Source organism: Choristoneura fumiferana, chromosome Z, assembly GCF_025370935.1.
Source record: "Choristoneura fumiferana chromosome Z, NRCan_CFum_1, whole genome shotgun sequence".
Taxonomy (NCBI): domain Eukaryota; kingdom Metazoa; phylum Arthropoda; class Insecta; order Lepidoptera; family Tortricidae; genus Choristoneura; species Choristoneura fumiferana.
Window position 1 is genome coordinate 37192365 of NC_133472.1, and position 15519 is coordinate 37207883.

Consider the following 15519-nt stretch of genomic DNA (forward strand, 5'->3'; position numbering starts at 1 on the left):
GTGATAGATATCCGTTGGCAACATAAATAGTAGATTGTACAACCACAGTATAAACGAGCCATTTTACCCGAGACGTTCATATAGCCACCCGGATAGACACGTCGAGGGGAACATGGGTTTAATGCTCGAGTTTTACACTCTGCTTTTCACTTCGATGGCGAGAAAATGAAACAGGAACAGTGGAAAAAATTGTTCGCTTACTATGTACCATTTATTATTCATGCATTACTATATAATTAAAACTTTTTAGTTTAGAAAACGGGATCACATGTATCTCTGCTGCTCATAATAATTGGGACGTACCAGAAAGGAGTGAAACAGGCTCTGACTCTTACAATAGGTACAGTGTTTATAAAAATGAAAATTAAGACAAAAACGTATCAAGCTATTTTAATAATGAAATTACCCAACACCATACCCATATAACTATACCTTATACAGGTGGTTCTCATAGGTGAATAGCGAAAACAATTAACTTTCGTTACATACTAGAGCATTTACAATTAGAATGTGATAATCGGCCAAAACCATCCCGCTTATTTTTTTTTAACGTACAAATGTCCAATAATAACTAGAAGAAAAAATGTGATTCCAACTATTTTAGCAATGTAATTATCATTCCATAGCCATCTAACTATTAACAAAGGTGATTCAAAGGTAATTAGCGCAAAAAAAAAAACAATTTGGCCAAAAGCGTACCACTGAGCATTTTTTTATTTACGAATGTCCAAGGACTGGGGCCTGTATTCAGTTTTATTATACATGCTAAATTACAGTTTTCTATTAGATATTAAGAGTTTTTGAACTAAGCGAAACTACGTTTCCATTTTTGTGTACAGAAGCTCGATTACAGTTCCAGGGCCACCGGTAATATTATCAATTTCTTTTCACAAAACTTGCAGAGTACGGCCTGGGAGCTGCAATTAACCCTATGACTGGTTCGTCACTGGGCAGAAGACCGTTGACACACTGTATCTTGAACTTTTGTAGTATCCCCACGAAAGTAAGGAAAATAAAAGAGCGTGCTAGAGAATCACCGGGACACCTTCTGCGTCCTGAAATAAAATAAAAACTTATTACCAATCAGAAACTATTATTTTTGAAGAAAATATATTACAGTAATCATCATTATCTCGGCCTATATAACCACTGCAGGGCCAGAGTTTCCTCTCGGAATGAGGGGGCTTGGGAACTTCACTTACACTACTGATTTTATTCGCAGTGTGTGGTCAATTTAAATGTATTCCCAAGTAAATCCCGAAAACTCAGGGGTGCGAGCATTTTACCAAGACACTGTGCTCAAGCCATATACAAATCACCTGGCAACCACGGCTATTGTATAAAAAATAATGGATATGGAATTAAGCACTTTTTCATTGCAATAGGCAGTTTTTATCTACATAAAGGTTTTTGGTAAAAATTACATTTTTAATACAAGCTTTTTTGCTGACTGTACTTTTTGTTAACTGTACTTGTATTGTCACCCAAACTACATTGGCATACCAAATTTCAAGTCGACGAGTTCCGTCCTGTGGAGACGATCCTGGCCGGACTACCAGGATGACACTACCAGATTATTGTATTGTCACGCAATTTATATAAGTACCTATACCAAATTTCAAGTCAATCCAACTACTGGAAGTCGGTCGAATTTAACTTGCAAGATTTGATTACAGACAGACAACGGGACAGGTGAAACTAAATAAAAGCTTTTAAAAACAGATTAGTAATTATCTCATGAAACCCATCGTTCCTCTGGATAGTGGTAAATGAATTATAACATTGATTTCTAAGGATCAGCATTGTCTTTGAAAACATCTCTTAAAGCGCACCCGGAGCAAAGTCTAACTAGATATGTCTCGGGAACTTTCAAGGAACCTCCCTGCTTTAGTTCGAAATTTACTAAGTTCAATACAAAGAAAAAGTTTATCTCAATTGAAACTTCCTGCCACTGATTAAATTAAGTAGTTAAACAGAAACTATTGCACAAAATAGCAGCCCACGCATAACATGCTAGACATAGTTAACGAGGACGACGGATATATTGTAATCCTTACGACCAATTCACAATAATAAAGAATTCGCATTTACTTATTAAAAAAAAAAACGTGAAAATGACAATTTAAAATGATTCAAGGTTAATTGGAGTAATGTACATGACCAAAATAAATACACGAACATATTGATGATTATTGGTTATATGTAACCGGGATCATGATGCATGCATGCGAAATGTTGGGAAGTTATTAAAGGTTTGGTCTATTTACTACTATAAGTCCGTAAGAAAAATTACTAAAGAAATAAAGGAAGTTCTACGCGTTGTATAAAATAATGACAAATGAAATTATTATTATTCGATAAGCATTGTTATAAACATTAAGGGGCTGTTTCACCATCCATTGATTAGTGTTAACTGACGGTTAAATGTGATGCCGTCTCCGTCTATTCGGACAAAATAAATCGAGACGGCATCACATTTAACCGTCAGTTATCACTAATCAATGGATGGTGAAACAGCCCCTTGAATAGATAAAATTAACATAAGCCGCCTCTCTATGGTGGCCCAAAAATCAAAATGGTGAACTGTACATATTTACTAGTTAAAAAGGCGTTTGCAATACTTAGCAATGCTAAACGTACCTATTATATACTTATGCACTAATAACAATTTACACAGTCGAAAGCATGTTACCCACTAAATGCGCCGATCATGCTAATGTGAACTAAAATAGTTGATGAAATCTATTTAAATGTAAAAATGACGAAATCTGATAACAAAGGAATACAAATAGCCATCAGTGATTCAAAAGAAGCTTATCTACCTCATCAGTGCGTATTATAGTGGATCCCAAACTGTAAATAGAATCGAGAGGCGGCCTACCTAACCCGAAGGTGTAAACGTGCTCTGCATTCTTCAGCGCGCCTTGCTCGTTGATAAATCTCTCTGGCTTAAATTCATGAGGATCGTCGTAAAGGTTTGGATCGAAGTTGAGGTCCCCGACTGCCAACAATATGGTGGTTTCCTTCGGGATCGAATAACCACCTATGACGGTGTCACTAAGGACTCTCCTCGGACCAGCGAGCGGCACTATTGTGTAGTAACGCTGAACTTCTAAGAGAAAAGCGGATGTGTAAACCAGCCTGAAATTAAAACAGATAATGCATGTACATACAACATTTTACATTATTTTTTTTATTGTTACAATATTTTTAATAAATTTATGAATGAAAATGAAAAAAACTACACAGAATAAATAGAAAATGTCACAGCAAATATTTCGTTCAGTGAATAGTGACCGAGCAAGTTCAAATTAACATCCCTCGTCCCAAAATTTTTCATTCAAGGCTACGTTACTTACACGTTGAACTTTGGCTAAATGTTACAGTCAAGAAAACTGAATCCACCAGGGTGGAACCTTTTCATAATCTATTTCGCTATGATTTCTCTGGCAAATGTATGAGATGTCAACATGACATTAGGTGCACAAAGGTACGTGATTCAAATAAAAGATTAAAATCCCACGTCAGTACAAGAGATACGTATTGCATGTATGCATTAATAGTTGATCGCTGGCTGGCAAGAATTCTCTTTCCACTAGTTTATCGTAGCGACAAGAGCTATCAGAGACAAAATTCGTTCAACATTGCTCGCTTGTCAGTTAAAATCTCTCGCTAAGAGAAAAAATAGAATTTATTTCACTCTACAATGCGAGCAATCTTTCGTCGCACTCGTATACTCAACTCACTTACAGCCCAGCGACTAAACTATTGGAACATTACTCGCATCCCGCTGCAGTCATGCATGTAATTTCTAGCTCTACTCGCTTCTAGTTCAAAGTCAACGTTGGAACAAGTGCTATAAAAGTAAGTCAAACAGTTACTTATGGCTGTCGGTCCAACATGGTGTGCTATCCCCAATAATTCTTGTGATTTCCTCGTAGATCTTCTCCTGTATGTGCTGATTCCTCAAAGCTGTGAGAATCGCGAACTCCAACAGATTGCTCGTTGTTTGAGAGCCAGCTATAAAGAGGTCTAGACATATCACCTTTAATTGTTCTTCTGTAACAAGATATGCCAAATTCAGAGTAAGACTCTTAACTCTATGAAAGAATAAAAAATTTGACTAAAAATATGGAGAGAGAGCGCAACAGAAAGTTTAACACCTTGTTTAAAGCCCATTTTAGACCTGCAAGAAAAATCGTGCAATTTGCATTACATAGCGGCGTTCGACTAACCACTTCATAATCGTTCGCTTTACGGCCTCGTAATGTAATGCAACTTGAATGATTTTTAATGCAGATCTAAACGTTTTGATACTAACAAACTAATAACTTTTGGCAATACTCATTACGATTTAGTTTAATCGCTGAATTGAAATTCAAAGCCGCAGCTAAAGGCTGGTGTAACCATAAAACGTGTAACTAGAGTTACAGATATTATTGCGTCTTCACACGGCAGCCGGTGAGCGAAGAGATTTCATATAGGTACCAATACCACTTGACCTTGCATTGGAGTTACATGGAGGTGCACGACGTTAGATGGGCATTTCTGTAGATTAGGGATTTTACTCTAATTACTTTAGTTAGTACCTACTTTGTCACTGTTTCAGTGCTCTATTTCTCTAGTTTTGAGTTTGACTGTATTTAAGCGATATTTTTTCTTTCTTTATTTTGTTTGCTATGAAATTAGAATGTACAAAAAGCCATGCTTACAAAAAAATGCAATAAAAACGACATGTTTGTGGATATTTTTTCTATTTGTCCTGATCTTGATGAAATGTGTTCACTATGTATAACAAGAGGTATTAAGCTGAAATTAATATCAAATAGTCAATTCTGTTCCCCTTGGAGCAAATCAATACCTAAAAGGTACTTGCGATTCTCCGAGATACTTAAAATTCTGTGTGAAATAGCTCTTCAAGCACAACCAATAAAAAAAAGTCTGAATATCTTAATGTTTTTCAAAACAGCCACATGGTAATCTATATTGTCAGTGATAATGAATTTGTCGTTTTTTACATTATTCTTGAAAACCCTGGATAATACGGTCAATAATAAAATTGTATTACTATACTTTACTCAGTAAGTATGTGTGTTTCTGCAGCGGTTCTGGTAGTAATTAAGACTTCAGGTGACATTAAGACAAATTATCACATTTTGTCTATGAACTACGTCAAATACTTATGAAAATATAAACAAACGCCTTGCTTACTAAAAATGCCCATTTCACTATTATCCAAGATCAAAGGCTGTTACGCTGTTACAGAAGTTACCTTCATACACCGTGGGCATACACAGTGGACCTACTCATACGCAGTGAGTTATTACTACTACCGAAGTTCCTTACCCGTAAATGTGTCTTTGTTGTCCTTCATGTGTTCTAGATAGGAATATATGAAGTCGTTATTTGTGGCTTTGTTCTTGTGATTTTCAATTGCTTCCTGAAATGAAAAAAAAAATAAAAAAAAATTAAAGGTAAAGTGGGTGTCGTATTTTAACGTCGACGTAATATGCTGGTGTCTTTAAAAATTCAAATTAATCCGCTAGTTAGATAATCAAATGATTTTGGACATGTATTTTTTCTTTTGTAAATTAAACAAAAAATATGAAGATAAGCCCTCACTCTCGAGTGTTTTCGTTCGGACGCCGATACGATATCGGGGCAAGTTAAATGTATGATATATGATCCAATATCGAATCGGATAATCTGAAAAACAGGTACATATTTCATCGCTTCATTTCGCTCTCACGCGCTTCATCTTTGTATTTTTTTATTTGATTGATAATAGAATAAATGCGAGTCCAACATTTTGTGACAATCTATCTGGCGGAGTAAAATTTTTATTAATCAAGGTATAGGATATTATGAACGGTGGATACAATAAATAAACTAAAACTAGATTAAAATGAAATAAACTAAAACTACAATATGGCCCAAACCCTCTTGTTCTGAGAGGAGGCCTGTGCCCAGCAGGGGGACGTATATAGGCTGGGATGATGATGATGATGATTCGACTGTGCCAATAGAGATACTACTGAACTACTAGATTTTATATACTATAGCTTATGCCCGAGGCTTTGCCCAAATTGCACACGTAGTTTTTTTTTAAAAAAAGCTGGCTCGCTCTTTTTCACCTCTACATATGATCATCAAGTAATGTATGTATCTATGTATGTAAACTCTTTATTTGTACAAATAATGTAAACAAACACAATTGAAAAACATTGAGATATATGCCCAAAGGCGAACTAATCCCTTTAAGGGATCTCTACCAGTCAACCTTTGAGTGGATGAGAGGAGCATTCAGTTAGAGCCAGACAAAAAGTGAGTTAAAAAAAATAACCCTTTATCAGGCCGCAAAAAACAAAAACGAGAGTGTCTTAATAAGTTATTTATACTGATTTGCATCCATTATGAATGTATTGTTCAAAATGTATTTACAAGCCGGATACGTTTCTGTAAACCAGAAAAAAAAATGTGGGATACGGTATTCCCATTGCCTGTCAAGGTAATGAACTGGCATATTTAATTTAGAGTCATTACATTCTTTATATAATTAATGTAAATATAAATATAATTAACGTATATATAGATAAGTACCAAAAAGTAACAAAAGCCAAAGGCAAAAGTCAGTCGAAAAAAGAGATTCGACATCTAACCGGGCTATGGGAGGTACATGGTCAAACTCTAACAAGGCAATGGGATAGTGGCATCTCACATCCTAATTCTAGTCATATTACAAAAATGCATGTAATATATTTAGCTAAGTATAGGATTACATTATCTTATACCACTAAAAAAAACTACAAACTATCAAAAAAATCGTCCGACCTTTCTACTTTTATTTCGCCAAAATGAAGTAAAGTATTCGGATTTTGCCACAAATTACTTAAATGACTGGTTAAGTGAATTTAAACGGCTACCAAAGATACTTTATTGGATTTAGTTGCGTGTTGTGAATGAAAATCATGAAATCATATTTCCGGGGATCAGTATTTATAATGTTTTTAGGAGATTTTCAGTTGAAATTGGACTATGGTAAATGAAATACTATGTGGGAGACATCACCCTTTGCCTGGTTAAGGGTTAAAATGTACATGTACTCCGCCAAATTTAAAGTCTCAAGCTTACCTACAGTGGTGTAGGCTGGGCTGATCTAGATTATTCGTGGCATAGGTTATACCACGCGCCATATAAATCTGCCTAAAAGTTCATTACTAATACTCAGTTTTGACGCATTTTTGACATAGGTACATTTTTTATGCGACGCCTTTACGTTACTTCCGGATTGTGTTCGAATCGCTTAACGGTATAGTGCCTATTCAATTATTGGGATTATACCTTTATATTTTTTGTGGTACTAGTAGTGGCAATTAACTTTTAGGCAAAGTTAGGCGGCGGAAGATATACCATCTGTTATAAATGCTTTGAGCTCGAATATGAATAGCGAACAGTAAGAGCCACTCCTAAGTTTAGGTTTCTGTTAAGAAGTAGCTGTACATACCTCAATAATATCTGCTAGTTGTTTGTTTATCCTTCTTATTAATGTGTATCCACTGGCTTCGGGGAAGATAAATCTACACCAAGGGAACTGGTTAAGCCAACCTCCAGCCATGGAGAATGCTTTAGAACGCGCACTCAGTAGATCCAATAGTAATGTCAAACGGTCTTTCGCTATAGATTCACCTGAAATGTGTAATGTACGGTATATATTTATTTTCGGAAACAAATTTTATATAGGAACCTAAAAGAGATTCGGAACCTAATAGTGTATGAATCCTAAAATGCAGTCCAACAAGTAGCATATCTCGTTGAACTATGAGTTTAGACAAGAAAAAAACCGGCCAAGAGCGTGTCGGACACGCCCGGAATAGGGTTCCGTAGCCATTACGAAACAATTAAATAATAGTTTTCTAAGGATTTTGTTCCGAATATTCCAAGTTTAGGTATATTTCATAGCTTAGGCTGCTATTTACTCTTAAACTACTAATAAATTGAAAACGGTAGTAGGGCATTTTCATTAATTTTCCTTTTTTTGGAAAAATATGGTTTTTCCTACACAGAATCAAGAGCACAATCGATTCAGATAGTTTAAATGACCAAAAAAAAATTACAGTTTTGTGACGTTTTTTTCATACACTCAGTATGGGCGTCACAGAAGTGACTCGGAAAATTTTGTATGAAAGAAAAAGGTACATAAAAACCCGCATAATTTACCTGCTACATACTTCCATAGAACATTCATAACAGATGAAGCAAAAATGTTCTTGGGGGTGATCGGTTTATTACTACTACTTATGTAGTCCACGATCCTGTTCATTTCATATTGTATCTCTTTTTCCATTGCAGTCTTGCCAAACCCAACGTTTTTGAGATGTTTTACAGTAAATTGACGGTGTAATGACCATAGAGGTCCATCTGCGGACGTGATACCTGTAATCAAGGTAATTGAGGTCTGAAATCAATTAACTTATACGTAACTCCTAAAGTTTGTAGGTACCTAATAAGAAAGCAAAGTCAGGTACTAAAAAGGCGTTAAGGCATGAAAACATATAAACAATAAATAAATAAATAAATATCACGGGACAATTCACACCAATTGACCTAGTCCCAAAGTAAGCTTAGCAAAGCTTGTGTTATGGGTACTAAGATCAGTGGTACTAAGCAACGGATAAATATAATTATATAGATAGATACATACTTAAATACATAGTAAACACCCAAGACCCGAGAACAAACATTCGTATTTTTCATACAAATATCTGCCCAGACACGGGAATCGAACCCGGGACCTCAAGCTTCGTAGTCAGGTTCTCTAACCACTAGGCTATCTGGTCGTCGCCTTGCCTAGTTTGTGAGTCAGTCACTTGTTTATAATTGTGCTATGTATGTTAAACCTTAGTTGTTTTCTTTGTAATTGTTTATTTCCTCTATTGTGCAATTTTGTATCCGCTCTGCTCAGCTGTTTCCACCAGAGATGTGCTGTGCGAGGATAAGTAAATGAAGCGTTTCTATTGGTTCATGAGAAACACATTCCTCGCACATCTTTGGTGGAAACTCAGCCTTAACATCATTCCCATGTTTATTAGCACAACGGAAGGACAAGTCGCTAAGTTAAAGCTACTAAAGTTACTGTGTCCGTATTGTTTTTAGTTTTTATAAAAAATTAACCCTAAGCATAATACTTGCCGAAACGGTAATGAAATGAGGAAAAAATGCCGCAAAACAGCTGAATTTACCCAATCCAACGAGAACCAAATATTTGCATATTCCAAATTTGTGCATATTTAGATGAAGAAATATGGGTCGGGTAATTCGTTATTCGTTATGCTAGTGTCAGACCAATACTTCTCCGTTAGAAACTTACCCATTCTTTTCCCAAAACATCGCAATTTTATGAAAAAACTGTCTGGTCTTCCTTCAAATTCTGTATCTATAAATACTTGTCGTATGTTTCGATCTCCATAGACAACTACCACTAAGTCACTTCCTAATTTCAGACCTAGAACTTCACTTGAATACTCTTTGGCTAAATGAGACAGTGCCTTCCATTGCGAGCCGTAAAATTTGGTTAATTTTTGTACTGCGTTGCTGGACCCGACCATCGGCAGCCATCTTGGACCTGGAACAAGTAAAAAACATGAAAATAAATGAATGTATACACCTTAAAAATAGTAAGCCCCCTTTTACGTAGAATATTTCGGACCGCGGTCTACCATAGCAAAAGTACCGTTAGCAAAATAGGTTTTCTTATGTGCGTTTATTTATTTCATAACTAGTGTTTACCAGCGGCTTTGCACATTCATTAGATCCAGCAGCTGAATTGAAATTTTGGGATTTTTGAAAAATTCCCTTGGGAACTCCCGAAAATAAAATCGTGATTTTCAATGACGTTACATTAAAAACAATCATGTCTAATTTCATGACTAAGCCCAGCGGTTGTTGCTTCGAGATCTTATAAGAGAGAGTAACAAACATACTCACTCACTCACTCACTCACAAACTTTTACATTTATAATATTGTTATTATTATCTTTATTTCTTTTTTTTTAATTGTTCTGATTTAAGTGCATTCGGCTAATGCCGAAAATCGGGTAATTCTAATAATCTCAATTTTCTACCAAACTGGCCATTATTTTTTAGTCTGGCATTTCTAACTTAGCCGCCATGTTCATCCGCTCCCCCCGCCTCGGCTGATTTAAGTCGCTACAAGTGAGCGTACGTGTGCCATGCGTCATTTTCTGAGACAAGTAAAATTTCCCGCATTTTTGCATTTTCGGAATTACACGAACAATAATATCTTTGAAATTTGGTAAGTATTTGACTTGATTGTTTTTGTTTTCGATAGTTTTTCGTTTTTGTGTAATGCTGAATAAGTTCAGTACTGTATAGCTCAAGAAATTTTGATTTTCAGGAATTATCCGACGAGGGTAATTCCGTATGAAAAATAGTTCGGAATTTTCCGAAATTTATTTTCCATACAAAAGGCCAGCGGCTCTCAACATTGTTTCGCGTGGAAAAATTGACGACATATTTTTTACAGTAATATATAAAGTATTATTTCAATAATATTTTTTATAAACATATTACTAGCTGAACTCATTCCAATTTACACCAAAGCAGAAAAATGACAATTTGAAATACATCAACATGGAAAATTGTTCATCGTCAATATCGTCGAAAATGAAATATTGTCTCATGGAAATATTGTCAAATTTTAATTTGATGTATGGCGAATAAAAAACGACCACTATATTGTTTTTAAGTACACTCAGAAATATGACGAACTAGCTTTTGCCCGCGACTTCGTCCGCGTGGAATAGTAACTTGGGGAGTATTTAATTTATTTGGATACCTGTTCTGCCAATAAAAGTACATAGAAACTTCTACGGTTTACCGAAAATAACCTATTATAATACATTGCTATAAATATAAACTATTTTTTTTTGTTCTTCCATCCATCCGATGTTCTTTGGTAAGACATAAATATTTTGCCGGTAGCCACATTTTAGCAATACGACGTGTATTCTACCCTGCCAACACAAAAGGACTAATTCTTCATATTGAACTCTTGACACCTTACGTCCTTAGAAGGATAAGTTTAGCTAGACATATTTCCGATAAATATACTCATAGTAATTAAATATTCCATGAGCACCATCAGCCAAATAAGTGGTCTATCAATTTTTTAAACAAGTTCCTATCAAATGAATATGTCGATAAAGTCGAACTTTCAAGGCATCATTGGCATTATTGTTTTATGACATGCAAACGATCAACTTAAGGGTGGTAGACCACATATTTGGCTGATTGTAGCTATCTCTCATATTATTTATTTCGTTTTCTAGAATTTTTTACCGTAGAACGGCAAAGGCACTGGCAAAATTGACCTCCAATTGACAGAGCCATATTAAAGAAAAAAACAACAACAGGTACAGTCAACGTCATAAATAAGTGATCATTTCTGTACCTTGTCGCTTTCAGTCGTTACACAATTTCGTAGGCTTTTCAAACATCACGTTAAAGTGAGAAGGTACCAAATTGATCACTTATTTATGACGTTGACTGTACTTGCTAAATATAGTACATTGTTGTAGAGGCTGAAAAGTAAGCAATAGATGAGCGAGTTAGTTTGAAGGCCGACCCGAAGGGGAGACCTTCGATAATAAGAGATCATCTATTGCACTTTTGGCCAAGACTAAACATTGTGTTTTTCACGATCACTGCGAGGAAATAAAAAATATTTATCACAAATCCAATGACTGCGTTGCTCCCGCCGTGTGACACTCTTTACCGGCCCGGATAATACCGAGATGGAAAAACCGACCCGATTTTTCTTGTACACGCCCATAGAAACTCATGTCAGTTTGACAATAATCGAGTCGGTAAATATTGTCACCCTTCCCGCCGATTTTAGTATTTCTTTTGTAGCATAATTTTTTTTAACGAGTCCGTTCTTATTGGCCAGTACCCAACCATACACATACATACATATTTAAAAAATCAAAACATCATCCTCGTCATGTCTCACCTTTGTGTCTGACCTGCTGCGATGCTGTGGCGTTTTTAAATATTTAATAAAATTGGTTAGGCTTCTGGGGCTAATTTCAGAAAATTTATGAGGATACTGAGCCGAGTAATGATGATAAATACCAGTAAGTATCTCGTACAAGCTATGAAAGTAAACTCAAACGTACGCGAGTTGGTGGAAAGTTTCCCTCCGTCCGGCACGAGCTACCTTAACGGTACGGCTTTGGAACACTTGAAGAGCCTTAGGGGACACAGGATTGCTTAGTGTGTCTGTAGCTTCAGTAGTCTTTCGCCCGCCACCACGTACTAACATGTGTTCCTCTGTTAGTAATAAATGGAGTCAAGTACAAAACACTTTATTATTTGGAACAACCCACAAGAACTAGCAATTAATTTAACCCTAAATTGGTGACCCCTGTGAATTGGACTTAATTTTTTGGTTGTGCTCGGAATGGAAGACTTTTGGCGAGAGACTACTCCCTCCTAGCAAGGCCGCGTGGCCACGCAATGCCACGTGTTGCGCTAGGAGGCCGGTGGAAGGTGGGCCAGCTGCGTTCTAGATGGAGCCGTGTAGAGGAGGCTCACGGAAACCATCTCGGAGGCCAGTACCGGATTCGGCGTTCGCGGGGTGCCGCAGGCAGCGGATACCCGGGAGAAGACAGGAGCCGAGGCAGCAGCACGAACTACCGTGACATTCGACTTCGTTTTTCGTACCATGGCGGGCTAGGCATCGCCCGTCCCTGTCGTCACAGAAGGGAATAAGAAAAGTGCGGGTCGCGAGTGTCAGTGCTGCAGTGTAGGGTTAAGTACGTTTATTTTTGTCTATTTAGTTTTAATTTCATAGAATAATTTTGTGCAAAATTAGTTAGATAGTCAGTACGTATTTATCGATTAACTTTGTGCGTAGCAACGTTCCTGCGGCAAGATAATACGGTTAAATACGCTTATGTAGTACCTAATGGTCAGATTTTATCGAGAAGGCTAGGTCTATGGGTTCCTACTTACGTATTCGGGAACAGTAAGTACCTGGATATACCTACTTAGCAATACGTGGACGAGGCGTTTGCGAGGCACGCCATACCGCGAGCGCTATGTTGCCGGTAATCGAGTGCTCGATAATATCTGCCATTGTGAATTTTAGGAATAGCATCGTGTGTCATCTTGTACATCGATGTACAAGTAGCGTGCTAAATTTCGCGAATTAGACATCGAATTTTTATAAAAGCGAGCACCGGCCAGCGATTTTACAGAATGTGCTCGGCTCGCGAAAGGCTAGCGATTGTTATTTCCTACTACCTATTATGATGTTACATTTTGTTAATACTTATTTTCATGTGTTGTAATTTTAAGTTTTTATTGGTTTTCTTTTTTTTGTTAGGGGAGGGCTAGTGTAGGGACACAGGATTGCTTAGCTTGCGATATGGTTAACACGCGCTGGCTAAACGGTATGTAGCTTCAGTAGTCTTTCGCCCACCACCGCATACTAACATGTGTTTCTCTTTTAGTAATAAATGGAGTCAAGTGCAAGACACTTTATTATTTGGAACAACCCACAAGGACTAGCAATTGATTTAACCCTAAAAGCCTTTTTGCCAGGGACGAGATTCTTGTGGAAACTTATGTGCACGAGCTGCTGTGACTTGTATTGTGTCAAGCAAAGGGTGAATAATTTTTGGACACTAGGTCATTATTATGATAAGTTAATGACATGAGTACAGGCTTTAGACGCATTAGGCGTAACAAAAGAGAAATACGAGGCTATGCTCTATCCTTTGGTGGAGTCTGCGCTACCTGAAAATGTTTTGTTAGCGTGTGGGATAGGTCTTAGATACAGTACAAGGACCCAAGCGTTCAGACCAATAGAGCCATCTTTTTGGCTTCTTTTAGGATTTTTAAGAAGTGAAGTTGAAACTGAAGAACGAATAAGACTTTCTAGGGCGGAGTTCGTCCCCGGGCTTTCGAGTTTTTCGTACAACAACTCTCACGACAGCATGCCTAAAAATACGCCTACAGCAGCCTGCATTGTATCTGCAGAAGCAAAAGAGACTAAGAAAAGCGATGAAAACACTGTTTGTTATAATTGCCTTATAAAAAGTCACAATGCTAAGTATTGCAGAAATAGGGTTTTTCTGGAATGTCTCTCATGTCAAAAACGTCACCTTGTCATTATTATGCTAAGTTATTATGTGTCCATAGGGGCGACACATGGGCGACACTAGCACAAACCTCCAGGACAAAGTCAGATTTCATTATACAGGCAGGGTGTTTCTGGCTTTAAGGTTCGATTCTACGCACGAATCTAAGCTAATTTAGTTTTGTAACATTTTCAATTTTTTTTATTGATCATAATTTTTTAGTATATCGGACATGGCGGTGTTATATCTGTCTCTTGGTACGGGGCCTTAACATTTTTTTAGACATTTATTTCGCATCTCTAAGATAAACATTTATCAATGTGCTGTCAATTAAGTATTGTATCACATACATTAAAATTTAAATTGAATTTGTATGAAAAAAATTAAATTAACAGTAGTCATATTTTTTAAAGTAGCAGAACAAAAGTAGTTCAGTTAAATGCGACTAGAATCGAACCCTGGAAGCGCGATGGTCAGAGACTCCCTGTATTTTGTGTTATTGGTATTTATGTTATTATGGCATCAAAAACCTGTTTACTGTTTTGTGCTAGTGCTGCACTCTGACGGCAGAAAATTGCAGTAATATTCCCTATTGCATAAAGTTAAACTCGAAACACCAGAACCAAATTGGATTCGCGCTGTCATCGTTCATCCACCATTACCTCTCATATATATGTATATAGAGTCTGTTGAGCATTTTCTAATGGTGTATAAAAAACAAAAAGCCAAATTATAAAAAGATACGGAGGCTCGAAATTGCCATTGGTACACAAAATTAGAAAAAAAAATCTTACAAAGAAGAGTGAAATACCAACAAAAACATGCTGTAATAAAATACCAAGTCTCAATGGAGATGATTTCTCAGAAATAGTAGAGAAATCTCACAAATAGTCCAAGCTGTGGGAGGCTGATGAAAAAAATATCCAGTTTTGGCTAAAATCTGGTCTTCTGTGGAATTCAAAATAACTTATTCTAATAAAACTTAAACTCAAGAAAAGAAATTAAACGTAATAACGATGACTCCTACAGTATTTTCAACGGTGAACACGTTTTTATAGCATTTTTTTTGTTGAGATCAGTTTGTTCACTGAAATTCTTAAAAGCAAGCGGTGTCACTTACGAGTATGCCGCTTATTAGAGACAGAATTCAGTTGCCATAAATAGTTTTCAACGAGGAGGTAATCAATGTAAATTGCCTTTTGTACGTCTAGGAGCGGTTCAGCGCATAACGCAATGCTTAAAATCACTGTCTTGGTTGTTTGGTAGATTTACCTCACGTACCCATCAATCACTAATAATTAAGGCAAACTTTGCCAAAATAGCCTAAGTTATCCCCGTGGTAATAAGCACTTTT

The 15519-nt window shown here is 36.6% G+C and overlaps 1 protein-coding gene across 2 annotated transcripts in view; it reads right to left on the bottom strand.

The window, feature by feature from the left end:
• Nucleotides 1–850: 850 nt before the first annotated feature.
• The window catches only part of LOC141436241 (probable cytochrome P450 305a1), a 28826-nt gene continuing 14157 nt past the window's right edge, over nt 851–15519 (bottom strand). For both annotated transcript variants that reach the window (XM_074099145.1, XM_074099136.1), the window contains exons 2-8: nt 9368–9622; nt 8218–8433; nt 7505–7686; nt 5347–5440; nt 3882–4059; nt 2882–3141; nt 851–1055 (exon numbers count right to left, since the gene is read on the bottom strand). In XM_074099145.1, coding sequence (XP_073955246.1) covers nt 877–1055; nt 2882–3141; nt 3882–4059; nt 5347–5440; nt 7505–7686; nt 8218–8433; nt 9368–9605 — 1347 coding nt within the window. In that variant the 5' untranslated portion in view covers nt 9606–9622 and the 3' untranslated portion in view covers nt 851–876. The remainder of the gene's footprint in view (nt 1056–2881; nt 3142–3881; nt 4060–5346; nt 5441–7504; nt 7687–8217; nt 8434–9367; nt 9623–15519) is intronic.